The 20823-nt window shown below is 43.6% G+C and overlaps 1 protein-coding gene across 1 annotated transcript in view; it reads right to left on the reverse strand.

The window, feature by feature from the left end:
- Positions 1-6994, reverse strand: part of tead4 (TEA domain transcription factor 4) — a gene marked incomplete at its 5' end in the record, with an annotated part of 31081 nt that extends 24087 nt beyond the window's left edge. The window contains 1 exon segment of the mRNA XM_084335262.1: positions 6691-6994. Coding sequence (XP_084191388.1) covers positions 6691-6994 — 304 coding nt within the window.
- Positions 6995-20823: the final 13829 nt, after the last annotated feature.

Raw genomic sequence — 20823 nt, forward strand, 5'->3', positions numbered from 1 at the left:
CAATCAATTTAAAGTGTAATTTTCACGCATTTCAGAAATCATGTTGTGAGATATCTGACTTACTACTTTTAGCCAGGGGTGTAAAGTACTTGAGTAATTGTACTTTGTTACAATACTTAAGTACTGTTTTGGGGGATTTGTACTTTACTCGAGTATTATTGTGTTTGTATACTTGTACTTTTACTCAATTACAACACATACTTTTTACTCCTTACATTTAAAATGCAGACCTACAAAGTAAAAAGTACAAATCTCGCAGGTCCAACCATTTTAATTAGTATATTTGTTTCTATGGCCGAACAGCCTCACTTTATTTAAAAACAGCCAATCAAATCCCCATCAATGGAAAATGAACCCGCCCATACCCATGCTGATTGGTCCTTGTGCAAGAAAGCGGGGATCTTTGATTAAACACCTGCTATCAGAAGAATAGACAGTCAGAAAAAGAGTTTTAACTTTTACTTTTTAGTACTTACCGTAAGTACATTTAAAAGTAGAAACTTTTTTACTTTTACTCAAGTGTGTTTTTAGCCAGATACTCTTTTACTCTTTTACTTGAGTACGATTTTGAGACGGTACCCATACTTTCACTTAACCTGTTCCACCCCAGGTGAAAATCTGCATAAAATGTATACCTAGGTAAATGGAATATTGCTCCACTTCTACAAGGGCTATTTGCATATTCTTGGTATCTAGGAACATCTATGCAGTGGCGTCGCGTGGGTAAAATAACAGGGGAAGCCAAAAAAAAATTATTAAAAAAAAAATTATTAAATATTTTTATTAATAATTTTTATTTTATTTTATTTTTTTTAAGTCAAGCAGTCACCATGTACACTACAGTATGGCTCGGCGGCCAGTCAAACGTTCTTTTTATTTATTTAACAGATTGCAGAATGGGTACAATACAGTGCAGACCAGAGAAAGACATTAATTAATTAATACTGCTGGAGCATTGGTTAATTTTTGGTCCGATTTTTCCTTGCGCGATTTTGCGCGCCGCGTGGGAGCAAATTCGAGACACATATTCGGTTGCAAAAAGGTGTCCCACGGTCTCCTCTATGGCCGTGAATATTTTCACGCGGATCGGAATCACGGCGCGCCCGTGGGACACTTTTCCGTTTCGGCGAGTTTATTCCACGCTTTCTGTTTTCCTTTTCTAAGCATTTTAGGGGCTACATGTGAATCAGTCAAAGTTGCGGGACGCCCAGATGTTTCCACGATAGAAAGCTCGCGTGGATCCCATAATAGGCTCACTTAATACAGCGTTTTTAAAATCACACGACATTTTCAGGGTCGCGAGCCGACCTTTTCCCCTCGTTTTCGATGATGGAAGTGATTTAGGAAAAGCTTCGGCACGCCGAGAGGTCCCCGTGGATTTAATCTCGCGAGGATCGGGGCAATATTCGGCCCGTGGGAACAGTTACGGGTTAATACAATGTTCAGAGTGCAGAGGGGAGGTGTGCAGAGGGGATTCCACACTCATGATTCTTTTCACAGCCCCGTTTTAAACTTTTAGGGTGTGGCAGTCAGCTCGAATCTGATTGGCTAGGATCGGATTTGGACTCTATAATGCTGGAAGCCTGGAGAAAGAGACCTACCATCTGCCTCCTCTCCTGCTGCAGTGAGCATAGTGAGGCTGACAGTGTGTTAGAGGGAGTGAGAAGGAGAAGAGGGAGACATTAAAAAAAAAAAAAAAAAATATAACACAGATGCACAGATGAAAAAGAATGTAAACTATATGAAAAAAAATTATATATTTTTTTTTTTTTTTCATATTTCATATTTCATATTAATTCATATTTTAATATTAGGGAGGCATGGCTTCCGTTGGCTTCCATAAGGATTCGCCACTGCATCTATGAACCTCAATGAATGTATTCTCAGTGTCAGAAATATTGTGTCTATTACTAGGCTTGCTTAAATTGTGATGAAACAAAGGAAAATATGAATTATGATTTTTCTTTTCATCTTTGACAGTGAAAAAAACCATGATAATAATGACCAAACTTAAAAAAACTGCCACTGAGCTCATTCAGTACCCTCTTGAGATCATGTGTACAAAAGATCTAAGGAAATTAATAAAGGGAAGATGATCATTCTCCCATCCGGACCAATGCAATTTGAAATATTATTATAGAATATAGAATATATGCTTATACATTACCTTATTATAGCCAATTCGCACATGTATATATATATACATATAGTATCTTTCAAATGGCCGAGTTCAATTTGGATATAGTATCACCAGGCGTGCATAATAACAGATACTGATATTTACTGTAATCGACTGTACTATTTTATTTCCCCCACAGTGTAACCATTTTGAAACAAATTTCAGATCTAATTCTTCCTACATGGTAACAATAGTGTGGGGAAACTGACTGCGTTTCAATATTTGTCAAAAACGTTACCTTTTGTAGCTTTTTTTTTTTTTTTTTAACTTTGACCAGTCACCTGGTTCTTTTAGCGTTTATCGCTTTTTCTTCGCATTCATACTTGGTCAAGTTCGACCGACAGAAGCAGGCTGAAAGGGTTCAGATGGGGGGGAAAGACACTCTGGGAAAGGCACGGCTGCCGTCCGGGATTCGAACGCGCTCAGCCCCAGATCCGCGCGAGCGCGGTTGTCCACGGCGCTGAAATAGCACTCGCGGTACGTGGTGAGCTACTGGAGCTCCCCCCTTTTGTAGCTTATTATCGCGAATCATAACAATTATTGACATAATTCATTCAGAACACTGAACTTTGAACCCCATAGAACTTGCCAGGAAGTGTAGATCGGAGAAATTACAACGCTGGCAGATAGCTAGGTTCAACATTTCCATTTCCGGTTCGGGCCAAATTGGCGATCGCAAATAGAAAACTTAAAATGATATAAGTACACTTTTAACCTATTGCTAAACTATTGCCAACCTAACGTTTTACATTCTACATGTATTTGTGACATAGTAGTGATAATAATACTTGAAAACGGTTGATTTTAAAATCACAAATAATTTTGCATCTTCATAAAAATATGACTATAATTTAATAAGGTCAAAAGGGGTCGGTACCGACCCCGTCGAGTGGAACAATAATTTATGGGTACTTTTTACGCCCCTGCTTTTGGCATTGATTTAAACAGACAAATTGTGTATCACAATCATCTAAGAAATCCACAATGCGATATTAGACGATATTCAATATATTGCGCTATATTGCGCAGCCCTATCTTTTATTTAAAGGGATAGTTCAGATAGTTTTGGACATTAAGTGGTATGGAATTGATTGGTGTTGGAACACGGTCACAGCGTCACATGGCCGCGTTCCAATATGAATTGAGAAAGGAAATACTGGAGGACCGCAGACTTAACTTTTTGGTGACTGAAGCATGTGCCTGCATGTCAGGGTGTGGATTCACGCTTTTCTGTCTCCTGATCCCATCTTTTGCCTGTCTGACACTTCCCGGCTCGCTCAGAACCAGGTGGCGGGCCAGAACTCTGACCACAGGACTCGGTGAGTAAGCTAATGGCATTGCATCAACTACACTACTAGCAAGTATTCCATACAACCTAATGTCCAACTATACCTTTAATTATTTTAACTCTTCTGCCCCCTTAGCGACTATTTTGTGTTTTTGCCGATATTTTTTTGTGTTTCTGTGTACAACGATGGCTGTGTTGATTATTATGTCATGAAATTGTGTCCGTTTGCTTATTTTCCATATATTCACAGAATTTGAAAAGATTAGATTTTGAAACCCTCTAACACAAAAGTTAACAATATTAGCTTTCAAACCGTCCATAGTGGTTTATTTCTTGCCATGGGGGTTAGGGTTAGGGTTAGGGTTACCCAGACAGAAAGATTAGGAGAAGGTAAAATCTCATCCCTGTGCCCGTGCCCACCCCAACACTTGCTCAACAGTCCCCTAACCTAACCCTAACCCCAACCCCAACCCTAACCCTAACCCTAACCCTACAAACGGAAATATTTGGAATCTTTGATAGATATGTTGAGTTAGGTTCATAGTGGTATTCATAAAAAAAGAATTGGAACGAAATATTACAAATTAAGTTTTTTATGGCCTTGAACGTGATGCAATCTTTTCATGCACTAAGGTGACAACTCTGTCAGTTACTTAACAAGGCACAAGGGTTAAACAAAATTATTTAACTGGACAGCAACATATTTCTAGCTTATGGTGGAATAACGCCACAAGACACAAAGAGTCACCATCCCTTCAAACACATTAGAATCGGTGTGCCGTGAAAAGGAGGTGACAACAGCTTTGATATCAGTTTGGAAATCCAGTCTCTGGGGGACTATTGGCCTAACTAAACTGAACCTTGGTAGAAATTGTAGTACAAATATTCTCACTATGTTAAGGGAGGGACTGGGGGAAGTGTGAAAGATCAATAAGGAGTGTGTGGTTGTGTGTAAGAGAGAGAAAGACAGACAGAGACAGAGACAGAGAGATAGGGGAGTAAGAGGGTGAGTAAGAGAGTGAAAGAGAGAGTGAAGAGAGAGAGAGAGAGAGAGAGAGAGAGAGAGAGAGAGAGAGAGAGAGAGAGAGAGAGAGAGAGAGAGAGAGAGAGAGATGGTAAGTAAGGCCCCGTTTAGACGAGCGTTTTGTGAACAGAAACCGCAAAAGTCATCTTGCGGTTTCACTTTTAATTTTACGTTTAGACGAGCGTTTTGGAGTGGAATTCTCCGTGCAGACGACGCTGTAACGACGGAGACCCGCTGTCACACGATTGGCGCATATGCCACATGACGTGCTGTGAAGACCCGCCCTACTCTGCCTCTGATTCGCAGACTGTGGATGGGGAATGTGATTGCACCAAAGCAGAGTCACTCACAGACAGTGGGTCCACTCACGGGTCTCACGCCGCGGGACAGATTGTGTATTTAACCCTTTCACTGCCACACGACAGCCGGTTGTGTGATAGTAAAGGGGTAACCTTCTGTCGTGTGGCAGTGAAAGGGTTAAAAGTACTGCCAATGTAGCCTTCAGGTGATCTCCGTTGATATAAGTCAGACATACTTGCTTTGTTTACGTCTCGGCTACTGGCGCATACCTGCTACCTGTGACGTAAGCAGTACGCGCGACCAGAGCCGTGACAACCCTTTCGTCATCGTTTTAACAGATTTATACGTTTTGATAGTTTAGACGAGATCGCAAAGCTTTTGCGTTTCTAGGAATTCCACCCTGGAAGGTAGTCTCACTTTTTTGCGGTTTCACCCCGTAAAAACGCCGTTTCCGTATAAACGAAAGGCACATCAGCAAAAATATTTTTGCGGATTCACCTGCTAGCGTTTCCGTCTAAACGGGGCCTAAGAGAGTGAAAGATAGAGAGAGAGAAAGGGAGAGAGACATTAAGATACTGGGGGAAGTGTAAAAGATCAATAAGGAGTGTGTGGTCGTGTGTAAGAGAGAAAGAGAGAGAGAGAGAGAGAGAGAGAGAGAGAGAGAGAGAGAGAGAGAGAGAGAGAGAGAGAGAGAGAGAGAGAGAGAGGGAGAGAGAGAATGAGAGAGTAAAAGAGTGTGTGTGTGTGTGTGTGTGTGTGTGTGTGTGTGTGTGTGTGTGTGTGTGTGTGTGTGTGTGTGTGTGTGTGTGTGTGTGTGTGTGTGTGTGTGTGTGTGTGTGTGTGTGTGTGTGTGTGTGAGAAAGAGAGAGCGAGAGAGAGAGATAGAGAGAGAGAGGGGGGGGGATGACACATCATGCCATCACACACTAGGGGCCATGTAGAGCTGACAGCTGTGCAGGAAACAGGACTGGTGTGAAACATGGTGATGAGTGCTGATGGATGGAAGGGTGTGTTTTTGTGTGTGTGTGTGTGTGTGTGTGTGTGTGTGTGTGTGTGTGTGTGTGTGTGTGTGTGTGTGTGTGTGTGTGTGTGTGTGTGTGTGTGTGTGTGTGTGTGTGTGTGTGTGTGTGTGTGTGTGTGTGTGTGTGTGTGTGTGTGTGTGTGTGTGTGTGTGTGTGTGTGTGTGTGTGTGTGTGTGTGTGTGTGTGTGTGTGTGTGTGTGTGTGTGTGTGTGTGTGTGTGTGTGGGAGAGGGTTTGGGTGTGTAAGACAAAGAGACCATGTGTGACCACATGGAGGGTGTACAGTAAGAGTGTCTGAGAACCAGTAAGTGTATTATATGACTATGTACAAGACCAGGGTAGATAGAGCAGGGTAGAGCAGGGTAGAGCAGGGTAGAGCAGGGTAGAGCAGGGTAGAGCAGGGTAGAGCAGGGCTCTCGTGCACTTCAGCTCAGCCAGAGGGCCAGTATTATCCTAGGAATACCAGAGGTTCAAGGGGCAGAGCGTGTTTTTATATACAGTACACTACAGGGGAGAAGGGTTCCGGAACCTTTTCATGTCAACGATCACTGAAGAGAGACGCTCTCTCTAAGCCACTGGCTGACAGGACGTTCTCTCAACACACACATTTGAGAAGGTTTTATTGTTATGTGACTTAACAAATAATGAACGAGATACCAGTGGCAGCGAGACTGAAACCTTTTTTTATCAGAATAGTCTCTTACAGACTCTCTCATAGAATGAAATAATAACCATATTAAACAGTCCCTCATTGTGCTGGGGACCCTGAACCCCTGGAGCCCAGCTACGGACCTTCTGAGGGTCTACAGACTTGACCTCGAGGCAGAATATACATCAGGAAGGTACAGAGGTACTGTATGACGGTGGCTGTGGCGTACCGTACATCTTGCCCTCGTCTGAGAGGATGATCTTCCTGCGGCCACACGGCGGGTAGATGGCCAGCGCCTCCTGGAAGCTCTGCTCGATGTCCGGGCTCCACACACCCTCCGCGTCATTTTCCAGGGGCTTGTCCAGCGCCTCCCCCAGCTCCTCACTCCCGCCCCCAGGGGAGGGGGCCGGCACCCACTCCGCAGACGTGGTGGGAGGCCGAGGAGGCGACCGCAGCACGGGAGGGTCGGAGCGTAGGGGGGGAACCGGGGGGGAGGGGGGTGGTGTGACGTCCCAGGAGGGGGTGATGATGGGTTAGGATAGAGCACGGTGTTCCTAGGAAAAGGAGGAAGGCAAGAAAAGAACACTTAAATTCCTAAGCCAGATAATGAGTGGGAGGTGGCGTTGTCAAGGGAACCAGGGTGATGGGAAAAGGGCAAATGAGCTAAATATGAGGGGAAAAACACAACCAAACTACTTGGATCAGGCTTGGATCCATCCCCACCTAAATCGCTCATTTTCATTATTTCATTATTACTCATATTGCTCATTAGGCGCAGTTACTGAAATATTTGTACTCAAAAACTAGGCATAAAAGCTTGCATACTAGAATTGTATATATCGACGAGAGACATGACCATAAAACCAGGCAGGTTACGCTAGAGTATGTTGTAGTACCTTTACCAAGGTGCCATGAAGAAGAAGGCTATGTATGTATAGAGCTATTTTGAGTTGGAACATGTTGCCTTATAATATAAAAAAGAGTGCCAGTTCCATGTATTGTTTTGTGGTATGTGTGAGATTATGTGCTAAATAAATCTGCATTGTTTTTCTGTGAAGTGCCCCCTTAAAGTTTATATCTACATATGACACAGTAAATGCAGCCTGTCCTATCTGCATATTTTTCCAGAGCTGATGACGGAAGTAGCCAGATAAACGACTCCCTTCCTATTTGTCTCAGCTATCACCCTCTTAAAGCTACAGAGTGTAGGTGACTTTTTTGGTTGAATTTTGTTCCAAAATATATCTTAATGTGGACGCACTGACTCACAGTCTACTGAACAGTATAGCAGCAGTGACTATAGAGACTCACCCTTCTAACCAATCAGAGAAGCTCAAATGGAATTTTGTTGGAATAAGCATGATATTTTGTGGGTTTTTAGTGGTTAGTCTACATGGTCCTTATTACTGGACTGTGTTGAATGAAGACTGCGTAGATTCAGATCACTAAAAGTGTGAATTCCAACTAAATTCCCTGAGTGGGGCATCTGGGTGTATGGGTCTAAACACTCGTCTACCACCACAGAGACCCGGGTTCAATTCCTGACAGCGGTACTTCCGGGTGGGAAGCCGGTGGGGTACGAGTGCTGGTCATTGCAACAGCGCCTCCTACTGGTCGGTCCCTGTTCAGCGGGGATGGGATCTAGGGGAGATAGAACCTCCACACGCTGCACGCTCTCCCAGTGAAACTCCTAGCCGTCAGGTGAAAAAAGGTGGCGGGCAACTCCACATGTATCGGAGGAGGCATGTGGCAGTCTACTCTAGACCCTCCCCAGCCCGACAGAAGGGTAGCATAACGAAAAACGAAATAAAATCCATTTGTGCTCTGATTGGTTAGGAGGGAGAGCCTGTCTGTGAAAGTAGCACCGATGCGTGGCCGAGGGTAGCGCCGCTAGCACCCAAGACCACGGCCAGGTCTATGTGTAGCTGATGCCAGGAATGTAACGGCACATCGGGTTATGGCCACACCGTGTAGGTATGATGGTCGGAGAGAGGAGCCGCGACAGCCCACACAGAAGTCTAATTGGGCCATGGGGGTGACGACGTCCCACAAGGGGGTGATGATGGGTTAGGATATAGACAAGAGAAAATTCCTAGCCAGATAATGATGAGTGGGAAGGGGTGTTGGTCAATGAAACTCTCTCTCTCTGGCTGGGTCAGTATGACCATGTTAAGATACGTTTTGGAGCAAATTTCAAACCAAAAGAATGTGTGACGAAAGAAAGATTGAGCACATTGTAGCTTTGAGACAAAATTGCAATACTTTTTACGTGTTAAAATTATGTTTTAAAATAGTTTACGTAATCCATGGTTTGGACCGATGATTCCATTTGTATTATATAACAAGAAATTATCATATTGGAAAATATTGGGAAGTCAAAAGGATTCATGCTTGAGCTATGTGGAAAAAAAGAGGCCAGTGGCCACTGAAGTCAGGTGCCATCAGCCGTGCTAATACTCCGTTAGCAGACCTAGCGGCTAAGTCCGGTGGTCATATAAAGCCATAGGATCGCTAGGCCCAACAGTCGCTAATCCCTACTTGGAACAAGCACATAGGATAAGAAATTAGATTACTGTAGCCATGAAAGCAAACAACATGGCACCTAGCGTCCCGAGGACAGTTGAGAGGAGATAACGAGGGGGATGGAGACAGGGACGGAGGGATGGAGACAGGGATGGAGGGATGTGGGAGGGACTAAGTCAACAGAAAGAGGGAAACACATTAAAAGTGTGATCTCCCTTCACACACACACACACACACACACACACACACAGGCCTGTACACTGCGATGATATGATCGCAAATTGCCCCCTAATTTGGTCCGTGCGAGTTTAAAATAATATCTGGGGGCAAGCTTGCGAGTGGTGATTTCAACCCTTCATTCGCATTTCACTCCTAAATTAATCCATACAAATTGTAGTAAAACATTAGCCTACAACCAGGGCTGTACAGTGCAATATAATGTTGCGGTTGTAATTTCATTAGACAGACCAGCGCGGACCTTTAATAACATGCAATTTAATTGACACGAGCAATGAGCTAACGGTAGCTTCTAACCAAGGTCTCCATTAGGATTATGCTAAGCTAACTAGCGATCTCTGCTAACCCTGGAAAACGGTCAAAGCGGACTCCACAAGACTAGTTCCATTCGTGAGGAAAGGGGGTGGGTTATATTGATGTGTGTGTGTGTATATGTGTGTGTGTGTGTGTTTGGCTAAAGTGGATAGAAAACACAGTACTGTGTAAAAGGCACCCAAGAGTTTTAGTACATTTTAGTACATTTTAGTACATTTTCATTAAATTATTTTTTAAAGCATCTTCATGGTTTAATAATGCAAACATATGTTGCAGGGACTTATTATAATCATCATATTGGCGTGACTGTATGCATCAAAGGGTTCAATCAAGCATTTTTAAGTGCTTTAGAGGAAATGTCAAAATATCGCGATATCATTTAGAGGCCATATCGCCCAGCCCTACTATAATGGTAAAATAGTTATTTAAAAATTTGCCCCTAAAAAATATTCTTTGCCCCTAAATTTCTCATTTAGGGGCAAGTGTGCCCCTAGTGAAAAAGCTTAGCGTACAGCCCTGACACACACACACTTCACATGCACATCAGTGAGGCTCATTTCACGGCCAAGGGTTATTTTAAGATGCACATCTCATTCATCAATATGAGATGTGCAACAGAGATATTATATTAATGAACTAACTAACTACTATATCATATAAACTAATTAAATAACTAATGGGTTTCCAATTAACTTGCTATCCAATTGTTTTCCTTAAGGGTGAAAATGGCTGACATGACCGTGAGATGACAGACATGGGCAACCCCATTCGAAATTGTATTTGCAAAATTATGTTTCACTGATTTCCTTACACATGTACAGAGCTTCTCCCATCCCCTTGTTGTCATGCCAATTCCCTCCTGGTCGTTGCACTACCCCTACAGTACTGTCGGTCTGGGGGAGGGTGTAGACGACCACATGCCTCCTCCGATACATGTGGAATCGCCAGCCACTTCTTTTCATCCGACAGCGAGGAGTTTCACTGGAGCGTAACGTGCGCAGAGGTTCACGTCATCTCCCCCAGATCCCCTCAGGTGCCCCGACCGACCAGTAGGAGTCACTGTTGCAAAGACCAGGATTCTTACCACACAGGCTTCCCACCCGTGAACACTGCCAATTGTGTTCGTAGGAATGTCTGACCAAGCCGGAAGCACTGCTGCCGGGAATTGAACCCAGGTCTCTGTGGTGGTAGGTGAGTGCTTGGACTTATACACTAATAATAATAATTCATTACATTTATATAGCGCTTTTCTAGACACTCAAAGTGCTCCCCACAATGTAGGGTGGAAATTGCCTCCTTCACCACCACTGGTAGCACCCAACCTTGGGCTGTGCAGGCTCAATGGCTGCCATACACTGGCACCCGGCACACATCACACTACACAATGGCTAAACGGCTCCGGAGACAGGGATTGATATCAACCAATTAAGGGGAAGGGATGATTAGGTGGTCTTGATGTCAGAGACCTGATTGGTAATTTGACCAGGAACGTCGGGGAACCCCCTACTCTTTGCGATAGGCGTCATGGGTGTTTTAACGACCGAGATTAGGACCTCAGTTTAGCATCTCATCCGAAGGACAGCACTCGTAGATATACGGTGTCCCTATCACCGCAACAGGGGCATTGTTACTGACTAGTCCAGAGGACAGAGTGCCCCCTTCTGGACAACAACACCACTTTCCGACAACGGCCTTGACCGGGGATCAGACCGGTGATCTTCCGATCACGAGTCCGGAGCTCTACTCATGTAGCTCTACTCTACCACTACCCAGCCACCCCGCTGTTTCTATATTTTGGCATTCTGTTGAAATGATGTATGACTAAGAGGGCCTTGATGAAATAATCCCACTACTATTTCCACATTGGTTGGGGACCCTATTAAGGAAGACATGGCCCTAAGGACGTTTCTCCACTGCATGGTACCAGCTCGACTCGACTCTCACCTTTTTGGGGTTTCCATCGAGCATAACTTTTTTGGTATCACCTCCGTCAAGGTTCCAAGCGAGCCTAGGCGATACCAAAAGGTGATGTGAATACACTGCAGACCACTGATTGGGCAGAGAGAATTGTCACTTGTAACACAACAGCACCATCATTTTCCTATCAACCAGGAAATGCACTCACGTGAAAATCGTATTAGAGCGTGATATTTTTTCTCTCCAGCAAATCTCAACATGTGCAAGCTAAGCAGGGTTGTACTAAAAAGTTAAGTATTTCCAATGTTCGCTATTTGGTGAAACAAGACGGCTGCTCTGCCCAGACTCACTACACTGTTCTACACAGGAGCATGTCTATGGTCCCCGGGTCCTATGTTCCCCGCTTGATTGATTGATTGATTGAAAATTTTAGACCACCATCCCTGATTCCAAACTCTAACCTTAACCAACTTCGAAAGAGGGCCTAAGCTTAACCAGTTCGAAACAAGGCGGACATTAATAATTAATAAAATAATAGAAATTTATAAAATGTTCAATCAATTAATCAATCAAGCGGGGAACATAGGACCCGGGGAACATAGGACCCGGGGAACATAGGGATGATCCCGTTCTACACCATGGTGGCCTAATTGGCAATATAGCAAACATTAAATACTTAACCTGCAAACATAAGACTGTTCTGACAGCACAATATTGATGTAACTATTAAGATAAGTTTTTAATGCATATAATATGAGGTTGACTACAACAGCACCATCATCTTCTTATAAACCAGGAAATGCTACTCTAAACGTACTGTATGAGTCATCATGAAAAGCAGCCTCTGTTTATCATCGATTGCTTTCCTGTTGGAAAAACCCCCACATACAGTACATGGCCATTTAGGGCCATCGGTGAAAACAGCAGCAATCATTACGTCAGCAGGGTGATATTGTTGTGTGTGTGTGTGTGTGTGTGTGTGCGTGTGTGTGTGTGTGTGTGTGTGTGTGTGTGTGTGTGTGTGTGTGTGTGTGTGTGTGTGTGTGTGTGTGTGGAGGTTGTACAGGGGTTAAAGGTGGACAGACTATGGGCGGGAGGGGGCTGTCCTGCTCTGGTGAGTTAGTCGGTGTATTGTCGCGTTCCGTCAGAGTGAGTAACAATCTCCAGCCCCCCCCCCCCCCCGGCTCTTCCTCTGAGTCCTACGATGTTCCTCTGCGCTTCCCATAAACTGACTGGTAATCCCCGCTCACTGTCAGCAACACGCACAGGTATACAGTACGTATAGTGTAACGGTGTCCTTCCAGTTAATGTTTGTCTGTCAATATATTATCGTTTCGTTGCTTGACTTGCCTTAGGCACTTAGCACTTTTCATCATGGGGGGGTACCTGTGTGCCCCTAGGGGTATGTGGGGGTACTGCACTTCCCAAAGAAGGAATGCTATAACACAGAATCAATACCGAATACAATGCTATTCCCCAGGTTACATCAAGGAGGTTGTGTAATATATATTTTCATTAGGAGCAATGTAGTTTGAGGCATACGGTATTTGTCTAATACTTATACAGCTGTAAGCAATTAGAAGGGAGGCAAAGAAACTGGAAAAGGAGAACTACCTCAGGCTACTGTTGTGCTGCTGCTCATATCTGTCTTTGCTTTCACTGTGTTTGACATGCCTTACATGATGATGTTATTGTTTCATCGCTGGCTAAAATAAGCTGTCGGAGGACATCCCCAATACTAAAATCACAGAGCCACGTGTAACGTGTCATAAATTAAAGCCAAGCACTTGATTTGATTTGCTGAATTTTTTGACACCATTTTTTAAGCACGTTAGCTCTCTCTAATGGAGACACATTTATATCTCCATCATTTATGTCTAATGAATCCAAGCTGATACTGTTCAGTGAAAAACTCTGTATCAGGCCATACTGAAGGTTTAGGATTTTTCAGTATTAGTTTAGGAAGTTCTGAATCGGTATCTGCAGTGAAAAGGTGGTATCGGAGCAACTTGTGTCTTGATTTCAGGTTGATTTTAGGCTGCCTACCTCACAACTGGCTAGAGACCATAGGTGGAAACTAGCCTTTTTGGATAATTCTGGCATATTTACAGAAATGTTTATTAATATGCACTGTCCCTGAGAAATAAACAAAATGAATGAAAACATCATGGAAAAAAACAGACACATTCAGCTCACACACAACCACACATACCAACAGAACACACATAAACACACAGGACAATACAGTCATTCTGACTGCAGACTGACCACACACAGAGTAACATTCATCATACACAAACAATCTCTCATAGACACAATGAAAATGCTGTCCATAACTTGATGCAGTCAAATATAGTTATCTGGAGTCATTACAGAACAAAACTGAATGCACACACACACACACACACACACACACACACACACACACACACACACACACACACACACACACACACACACGTAGTTGGACAACAATCTGGGTTGAAATGGATACGCGCACGCACATACGCATGCATACACACACGCATGCATACACACACACACACACACACACACAGTATGTCATACTGCAGTCCAACAATCACACACTCTATTGTGTGTATTGTTATCTGACCCTATAGGAAAGTTTGATCGCATGCCCCATATACACAAACACACACACCATGCTAAATTGAGTGTGACACTATTTATCACAATCAGCTCGCTAATGGGTGGGCTTTTCTTCCATGGCTATGGTGGTCTCTGTAGTGGAATATGATAGCTCTGATATATTCTGGTTATGGAATTATTCAGCCTGGCCGAACTCCTGTTGAGGCTCCATTAGGCCTGGGAGGTATACCGTCATGGATCCATACAAAGGTACAGTATGGATTTGTACTAGTCATTCTTGTCTTGATACAAAATTCACTGTGCTGTTCTTTTTTTCATAATTGTTTACCGTTACTGAAAGATTCGGTAGCTATTTTCACCCATTCACCACTGCCATTGGCTTCAAGTATATCTGAAACTGTGTAGAACAAAACCTTTTCAGGGAAATACATGCAGATGTTAGCATGACGTTGTATTCAGACATGGAGGGTTTATGTGATGTTTGAGACACATTTTCAGATACAATGGAAGCCTATGGCAGCGGTGAAGCAGCAGGAAATAACGGTAAAAGATTATGAAAAAGAAAGGGCAGTGATTTCTGTATCGCAAGAAGAAGTACTTGGAACCTGTTATGTTCTGGTTCGCTGACTGCTGTCTGTGAACCACCCACCATTCTGTCATCTGTCACTTGGCTACTGTCACCTGTCTCCCTTGTCACTTAGTGATGTCACTTAGTGTATGGGTCCTGATTGGCTGTCACATGGTGTGTGTGGAATGTTGGAATGTGGTCGCTACTTAACCCTTCTATCTTTTGTTGCTCTTCGTCAGGTCTTCATTATAACGTTCGGAGATAACGTGGGCGGTTCCGGTTTCTGGACCACCATTAAGCTTCATTTATATATTCCCTCTTTCTTTCCTGCCACTCGGCAATGTATCCTAGTATTACTCTTTGTGTTCTTTACTATTAAATCGAACCTACTTAAGAGTACACCCTCTCCGTCTCCTTGATTGCATACCACAACTGGAACTCACCTACCTCCATCCTGACAGAAGACCTGACCTCTGTCAGGATGGAGGTAGGTGAGTTCCAGTTGTGGTATGCAATCAAGGAGACGGAGAGGGTGTACTCTTAAGTAGGTTCGATTTAATAGTAAAGAACACAAAGAGTAATACTAGGATACATTGCCGAGTGGCAGGAAAGAAAGAGGGAATATATAAATGAAGCTTAATGGTGGTCCAGAAACCGGAACCGCCCACGTTATCTCCGAACGTTATAATGAAGACCTGACGAAGAGCAACAAAAGATAGAAGGGTTAAGTAGCGACCACATTCCAACATTCCACACACACCCCGTGACAGCCAATCAGGACCCATACACTAAGTGACATCACTAAGTGACAAGGGAGACAGGTGACAGTAGCCAAGTGACAGATGACAGAATGGTGGGTGGTTCACAGACAGCAGTCAGCGAACCAAAACGTAACAGGAACCCACATGTCAAAAATACTGGTATGGTCCTTAAAACAAAGATGAAAGAAAATAGACCATTAATTGAATTAAATAGCATGATGACAATTGTATTACAAGATAATGACATTGAAAGAATATATCATATTACATTTAAATTTGTACTGGAAAACAAAACACCATCAAATTGTCTGTCTGTTTGTGATATGTGAAAATTGTGATATGATATTTAGGCTCCATCATCACAACTAGGGGGGAGTTGAAATACTATCTTTGAACTTAGTGTGACCTTACTCCTAATGGCATATTATACATTTCTAATACATCTGTGGGATATTTCTCCTAATCTTTCGCTATGTTGTGACCTCCGTCTCTATCTTATCCTACTGAAGGTTACCGTTGGGTTGCATTTCAAATGTTTCCAAAACAATGTAGATTAATTTACTGTTGAAAACCTTGTTAACCTGATATCTTAACCCACACGTATTTAGAGTATCACTAAACAAACTGAATCGCCTAAAGAGAACAATTTATAAAGCTTTTAAAGTCAATAAATGCAATGTAGGCTACTACATTATTTTGATAACACTAAGTTAACTGTTTTTAGCTTAACTGTATATCTTGATTTGTAACAGCTGATTTCTAATTATTTTCCACAGTGATTTGATTCTACCTCTTCACACATTCCTTTTCAATGTTTTCTTGGTTTTCGTGATAAATTTGTATGCAATAACTAAACTACACGGAACTAAACTAAACTAGGGCTGCAACGATTAGTCGACATCGTCGATTATGAAAAATCGTCAACGAGATATTGTTGCGTCGATTAGTCATTAAAAACAATAACAATAACAATTAATAATAAGTAACTGCAATGCGCAAATGTTCATTTGTAACTGCAATGCACTACAGGAACTGCTGGGGGCAGTATAGTTTCCATTGTCTGACTGCAGTGCATTCTGGTACTTAACGGCGCAGCCTGCAGGTAAGAACTTCACTTCAGAAGAAAGAATGAACGATGGCGGAAGGGAGAGAGAAAGACAGAGGAGATGAGATGGCGGAAGGGAGAGAGAAAGACGGAGGAGATGAATTAAAAAAAGCGAGACCGAGGGCATCAAAGGTGTGGGAATTCTTTACAGATGACAAACCGAAGAAAACTGTTAAATGCCGATTATGCAAGGTGGAATTGGCATTTCACAGCAGCACCACGGCGATGCACGAACATCTAAAACGAAAGCACCCCGGAGCCACGGTGACGTCGTCGGAACATGGGTAAGTTCTAGAGTAGTTAGCCATAGTATTGTATTTTTTACGTTGGAAAACAGAACGTCTCATGGATATGGATATAATGCTTGCTATGCGAACTCTATTGCTGAGGCTTATAGAGGCTGCGCTGCTGCTGTATGTTGTAAGTAACGTTAAACAGCGCCATGCTTAGTAGTTAGTACAGGTGAGGTTACAGCGTTGCTGGCGCTGCTTCACTTTTAGTTTCGTTTGTTATGCCGACCAACCGGATACGGAAATACCTCACGTATATATCTGTAGTCACTCTGTCTGTAGTCCACAAAATAATATCCCTTAAGCGATAACTCCCTCTAGTGGGAAAACATAGATATTGCATCTCAATATTATTACTTCTAGCCTAGGTATATATAAGGCTGACTATAATTAATAAAAATAAACTGATAGTCTGATACTATAGCCTACAAATTCTGATGATAATTAATACAGCTTTCTGTTTTTTTTGTTCTCTTTCTATTGTAGGGCAAAGCAAACACGTGTGGATGAGTTTGTCCTGAAGAGAGGCTCATGCACCCCTCAAATGGCTGGAGTCTTCACAGAGAGCATCCTCACCATGCTTGTTAAAGACATGAGACCATTATCGATGGTTGAAGATGAGGGCTTTAAGCAGATGGTCACCACATAACATTCCATTCAGGTTACACCTTACCTTCCAGAACTCATTTTACAAAGCTCATGGAGAGAAAGTATGAAGATACTTTTGCTAAGGTTAAAATTGCTCTTAAAGCAAACAAGAACAAGATTGCCCTGACAACTGATGCCTGGACCAGTGTTGCGACAGAGGCATATCTTGGCATCACCTGTCACTTTATAAGTGATGACTGGAAGCTCAATAGCTTCTGCCTCACAACCATGCCACTCGAAGAACGGCACACTGGGACCAACATTGCTACATGGATTGAGCAGGCTGTGGAAAGGTTTGAGATCCCTCCAAGCAAGCTTGTGGCGGTTGTTCATGACAATGGCGCCAATGTCCTGCTGGCTGCTGGCATCAGAAATTGTAAATGGTGTACTGTGTTCCCCTGCAGGAGATGATGATGATCAGACAGACACACTACTAACACCACCACCACCACTACTAACACCACCAATACCACCACTACTAACACCACCACCACTACTAACACCACCACTACTAACACCACCAATACCACCACTACTAACACCACCACCACCACCACTACTAACACCACCACCACTACTAACACCACCACTACTAACACCACCAATACCACCACTACTAACACCACCACTACTAACACCACCAATACCACCACTACTAACACCACCACCACCACCACTACTAACACCACCACCACTACTAACACCACCACTACTAACACCACCAATACCACCACTACTAACACCACCACTACTAACACCACCACCACTACTAACACCACCACCACTACTAACACCACCACTACTAACACCACCACCACTACTAACACCACCACCACTACTAACACCACCACCACCACTACTAACACCACCACCACCACTACTAACACCACCAATACCACCACTACTAACTCCACCAATACCACCACCACTACTAACATACACCACCAATACCACCACTGTCTGTCACACACATACACACACACACAGACTCCTCTCACACACAGCAAACAAAAGACCTAGAAGTCTGTCTGATCTGACTCATGTCATCCCCCTCTCCCCCTACAGCTGTTCCACGACGTCAGTACGTCACCCTTCTCTCCTGGTCCTGGACCAAGTTACAGCCCCATCAGCCGTGGTGCTGGGGGGCAGATGCTGCTGCTAGTTATTTCTTTTTTTAATATTATTATTTTAGTAGTTATTTAAAGTACAGAGCATGTCGATATGCTCGCACTCACTGCAATTTAAAGAAATTGGTGTACTGTGTTCCCCTGCAGGAGATGATGATCATCAGACAGACAGACACACAATACATTACACAGTTACACACGCACTCCTCTCACTCACACACAGCGATCAGAGTAAGACACACACACATACTCCTCTCACTCACACACAGCGATCAGAGTAAGACACACACACATACTCCTCTCACTCACACACAGCGATCAGAGTAAGACACACACACATACTCCTCTCACTCACACACAGCGATCAGAGTAAGACACACACATACACAAATTACACAGTACAGTACACACACTCCTCTCACTCTCACACAGCGATCAGAGTAAGACACACACACATACACAATTACACACACACACGGACTCCTCTCACACCCAGCAAACAAAAGACCTAGAAGTCTGTCTGATCTGACTCATCCCCGTCTCCCCCTACAGCTGTTCCACGACGTCAGTACTCAGTAGTGTACGTCACCCTCCCCTCCTGGTCGTGGACCAAGTTACAGCCCCATCAGCCGTGGTGCTGGGGGCAGATGCTGCTGCTAGTTATTTCTTTTTTCTTATTATTATTTTAGTTATTTAAACTTAAAGTACAGTGCACTACACTTCCAATTTTGTATTATTTAATTTATTTATCTTAAGTTGTTATGAGTGATTGCACTTGACTCAATGCACTGACTGACTGTATTCTTGACTTCAACATTTCAAATACATTTCATTTAAAGTAGCAAGATCCAAATTCAAATGTTTCATGAGTCATTATTTTAATTTGCTATGGGATCATCATGTTATGATGTTGTTGTTTGGTCCTGACAAGAGTCTCAAAGTCTGGGGTGATGGTAGACAAGCAACTCTGAGGTCATGCTCAATGTCCAATCTGTTCCTCTGCTCTGTCTTCAGCTGGACCAGAGCTGAGAAGCCACTTTCACAAAGATAGGTAGTTTAAAAAGAAAATCATTTTTTTTTTTTTTTTTTTTTTTTTTACATTGGTTTTCGATTAGTCGACTAATCGAAAAAATAATCGGCAGATTAGTCGACTACCAAAATAGTCATTAGTTGCAGCCCTAAACTAAACTAAACTAAACTAAACATTCTAAATCCAGCCATAATGATCAAGTAAACAGTATATCTAGCTAAGTGTCACTATAGGTCTAAAGCCCATAAACCATTAGTGTCCCTCAGTGTCTCCGTCAAAGTGTCCAACAGGGTTAATTGACCTAAGCCCCTTAAACCAGACAGCCCCTCTCTCTACGGACGCCCCCCCCCCCCCCCCCCCCCCCCCCCCCCAGCCTCCACCCCTGCTCCACCCCTGCTCTACCCCCACCAGGCCCCTCTCCTTTGGGCCTGCTCAACGGGATAATCCCCCAGCTGGTGCTATGCTCAGGGCCCACAGATCACCACCCAACACACACACACGCACGCACGCACGCACGCACGCACGCACACACACACACACACACACACACACACACACACACACACACACACACACACACACACACACACACACACACACACACACACACACACACACACACACACACACACACACACACACACACACACACACACACACACACACACACACACACACACACACACACACACACACACACACACACACACACACACACACACACACACACACACACACACACACACACACACACACTCACCCATCACCCTATATACACACCAACCACAAAAGAAACACTCACACACCAACAAGTCACGAGAAAGGAGAAACACACACACATGAACAAAGGGAAACACATGCACACGCACATGCACACACACACACACACACACACACACATGCTCCATCTCAACAAACACACACATACACACACCACACCTGACTCTGAGTTTTCAAACAATACAGCCCTCCTCTAATACACACACACACAAACACACACACACACACACACACACACACACACACACACACACACACACACCTACACACACACACACACACACACACACACACACACACACACACACACACACACACACACACACACTATAAGAGGCAGTATGCAGCTGTGCCAGTCTTGCATTTTGCCCTGGCCAAGTGCCCACTGAGTAGGGTAGGTGGCCGAGCCACAGGTGGCAACTCTAAAACTGAGGACCACTCCATACAGGGA

Source organism: Notolepis coatsorum (genome assembly GCF_963971535.1).
Source record: "Notolepis coatsorum genome assembly, chromosome: 18".
NCBI lineage: Eukaryota > Metazoa > Chordata > Actinopteri > Aulopiformes > Paralepididae > Notolepis > Notolepis coatsorum.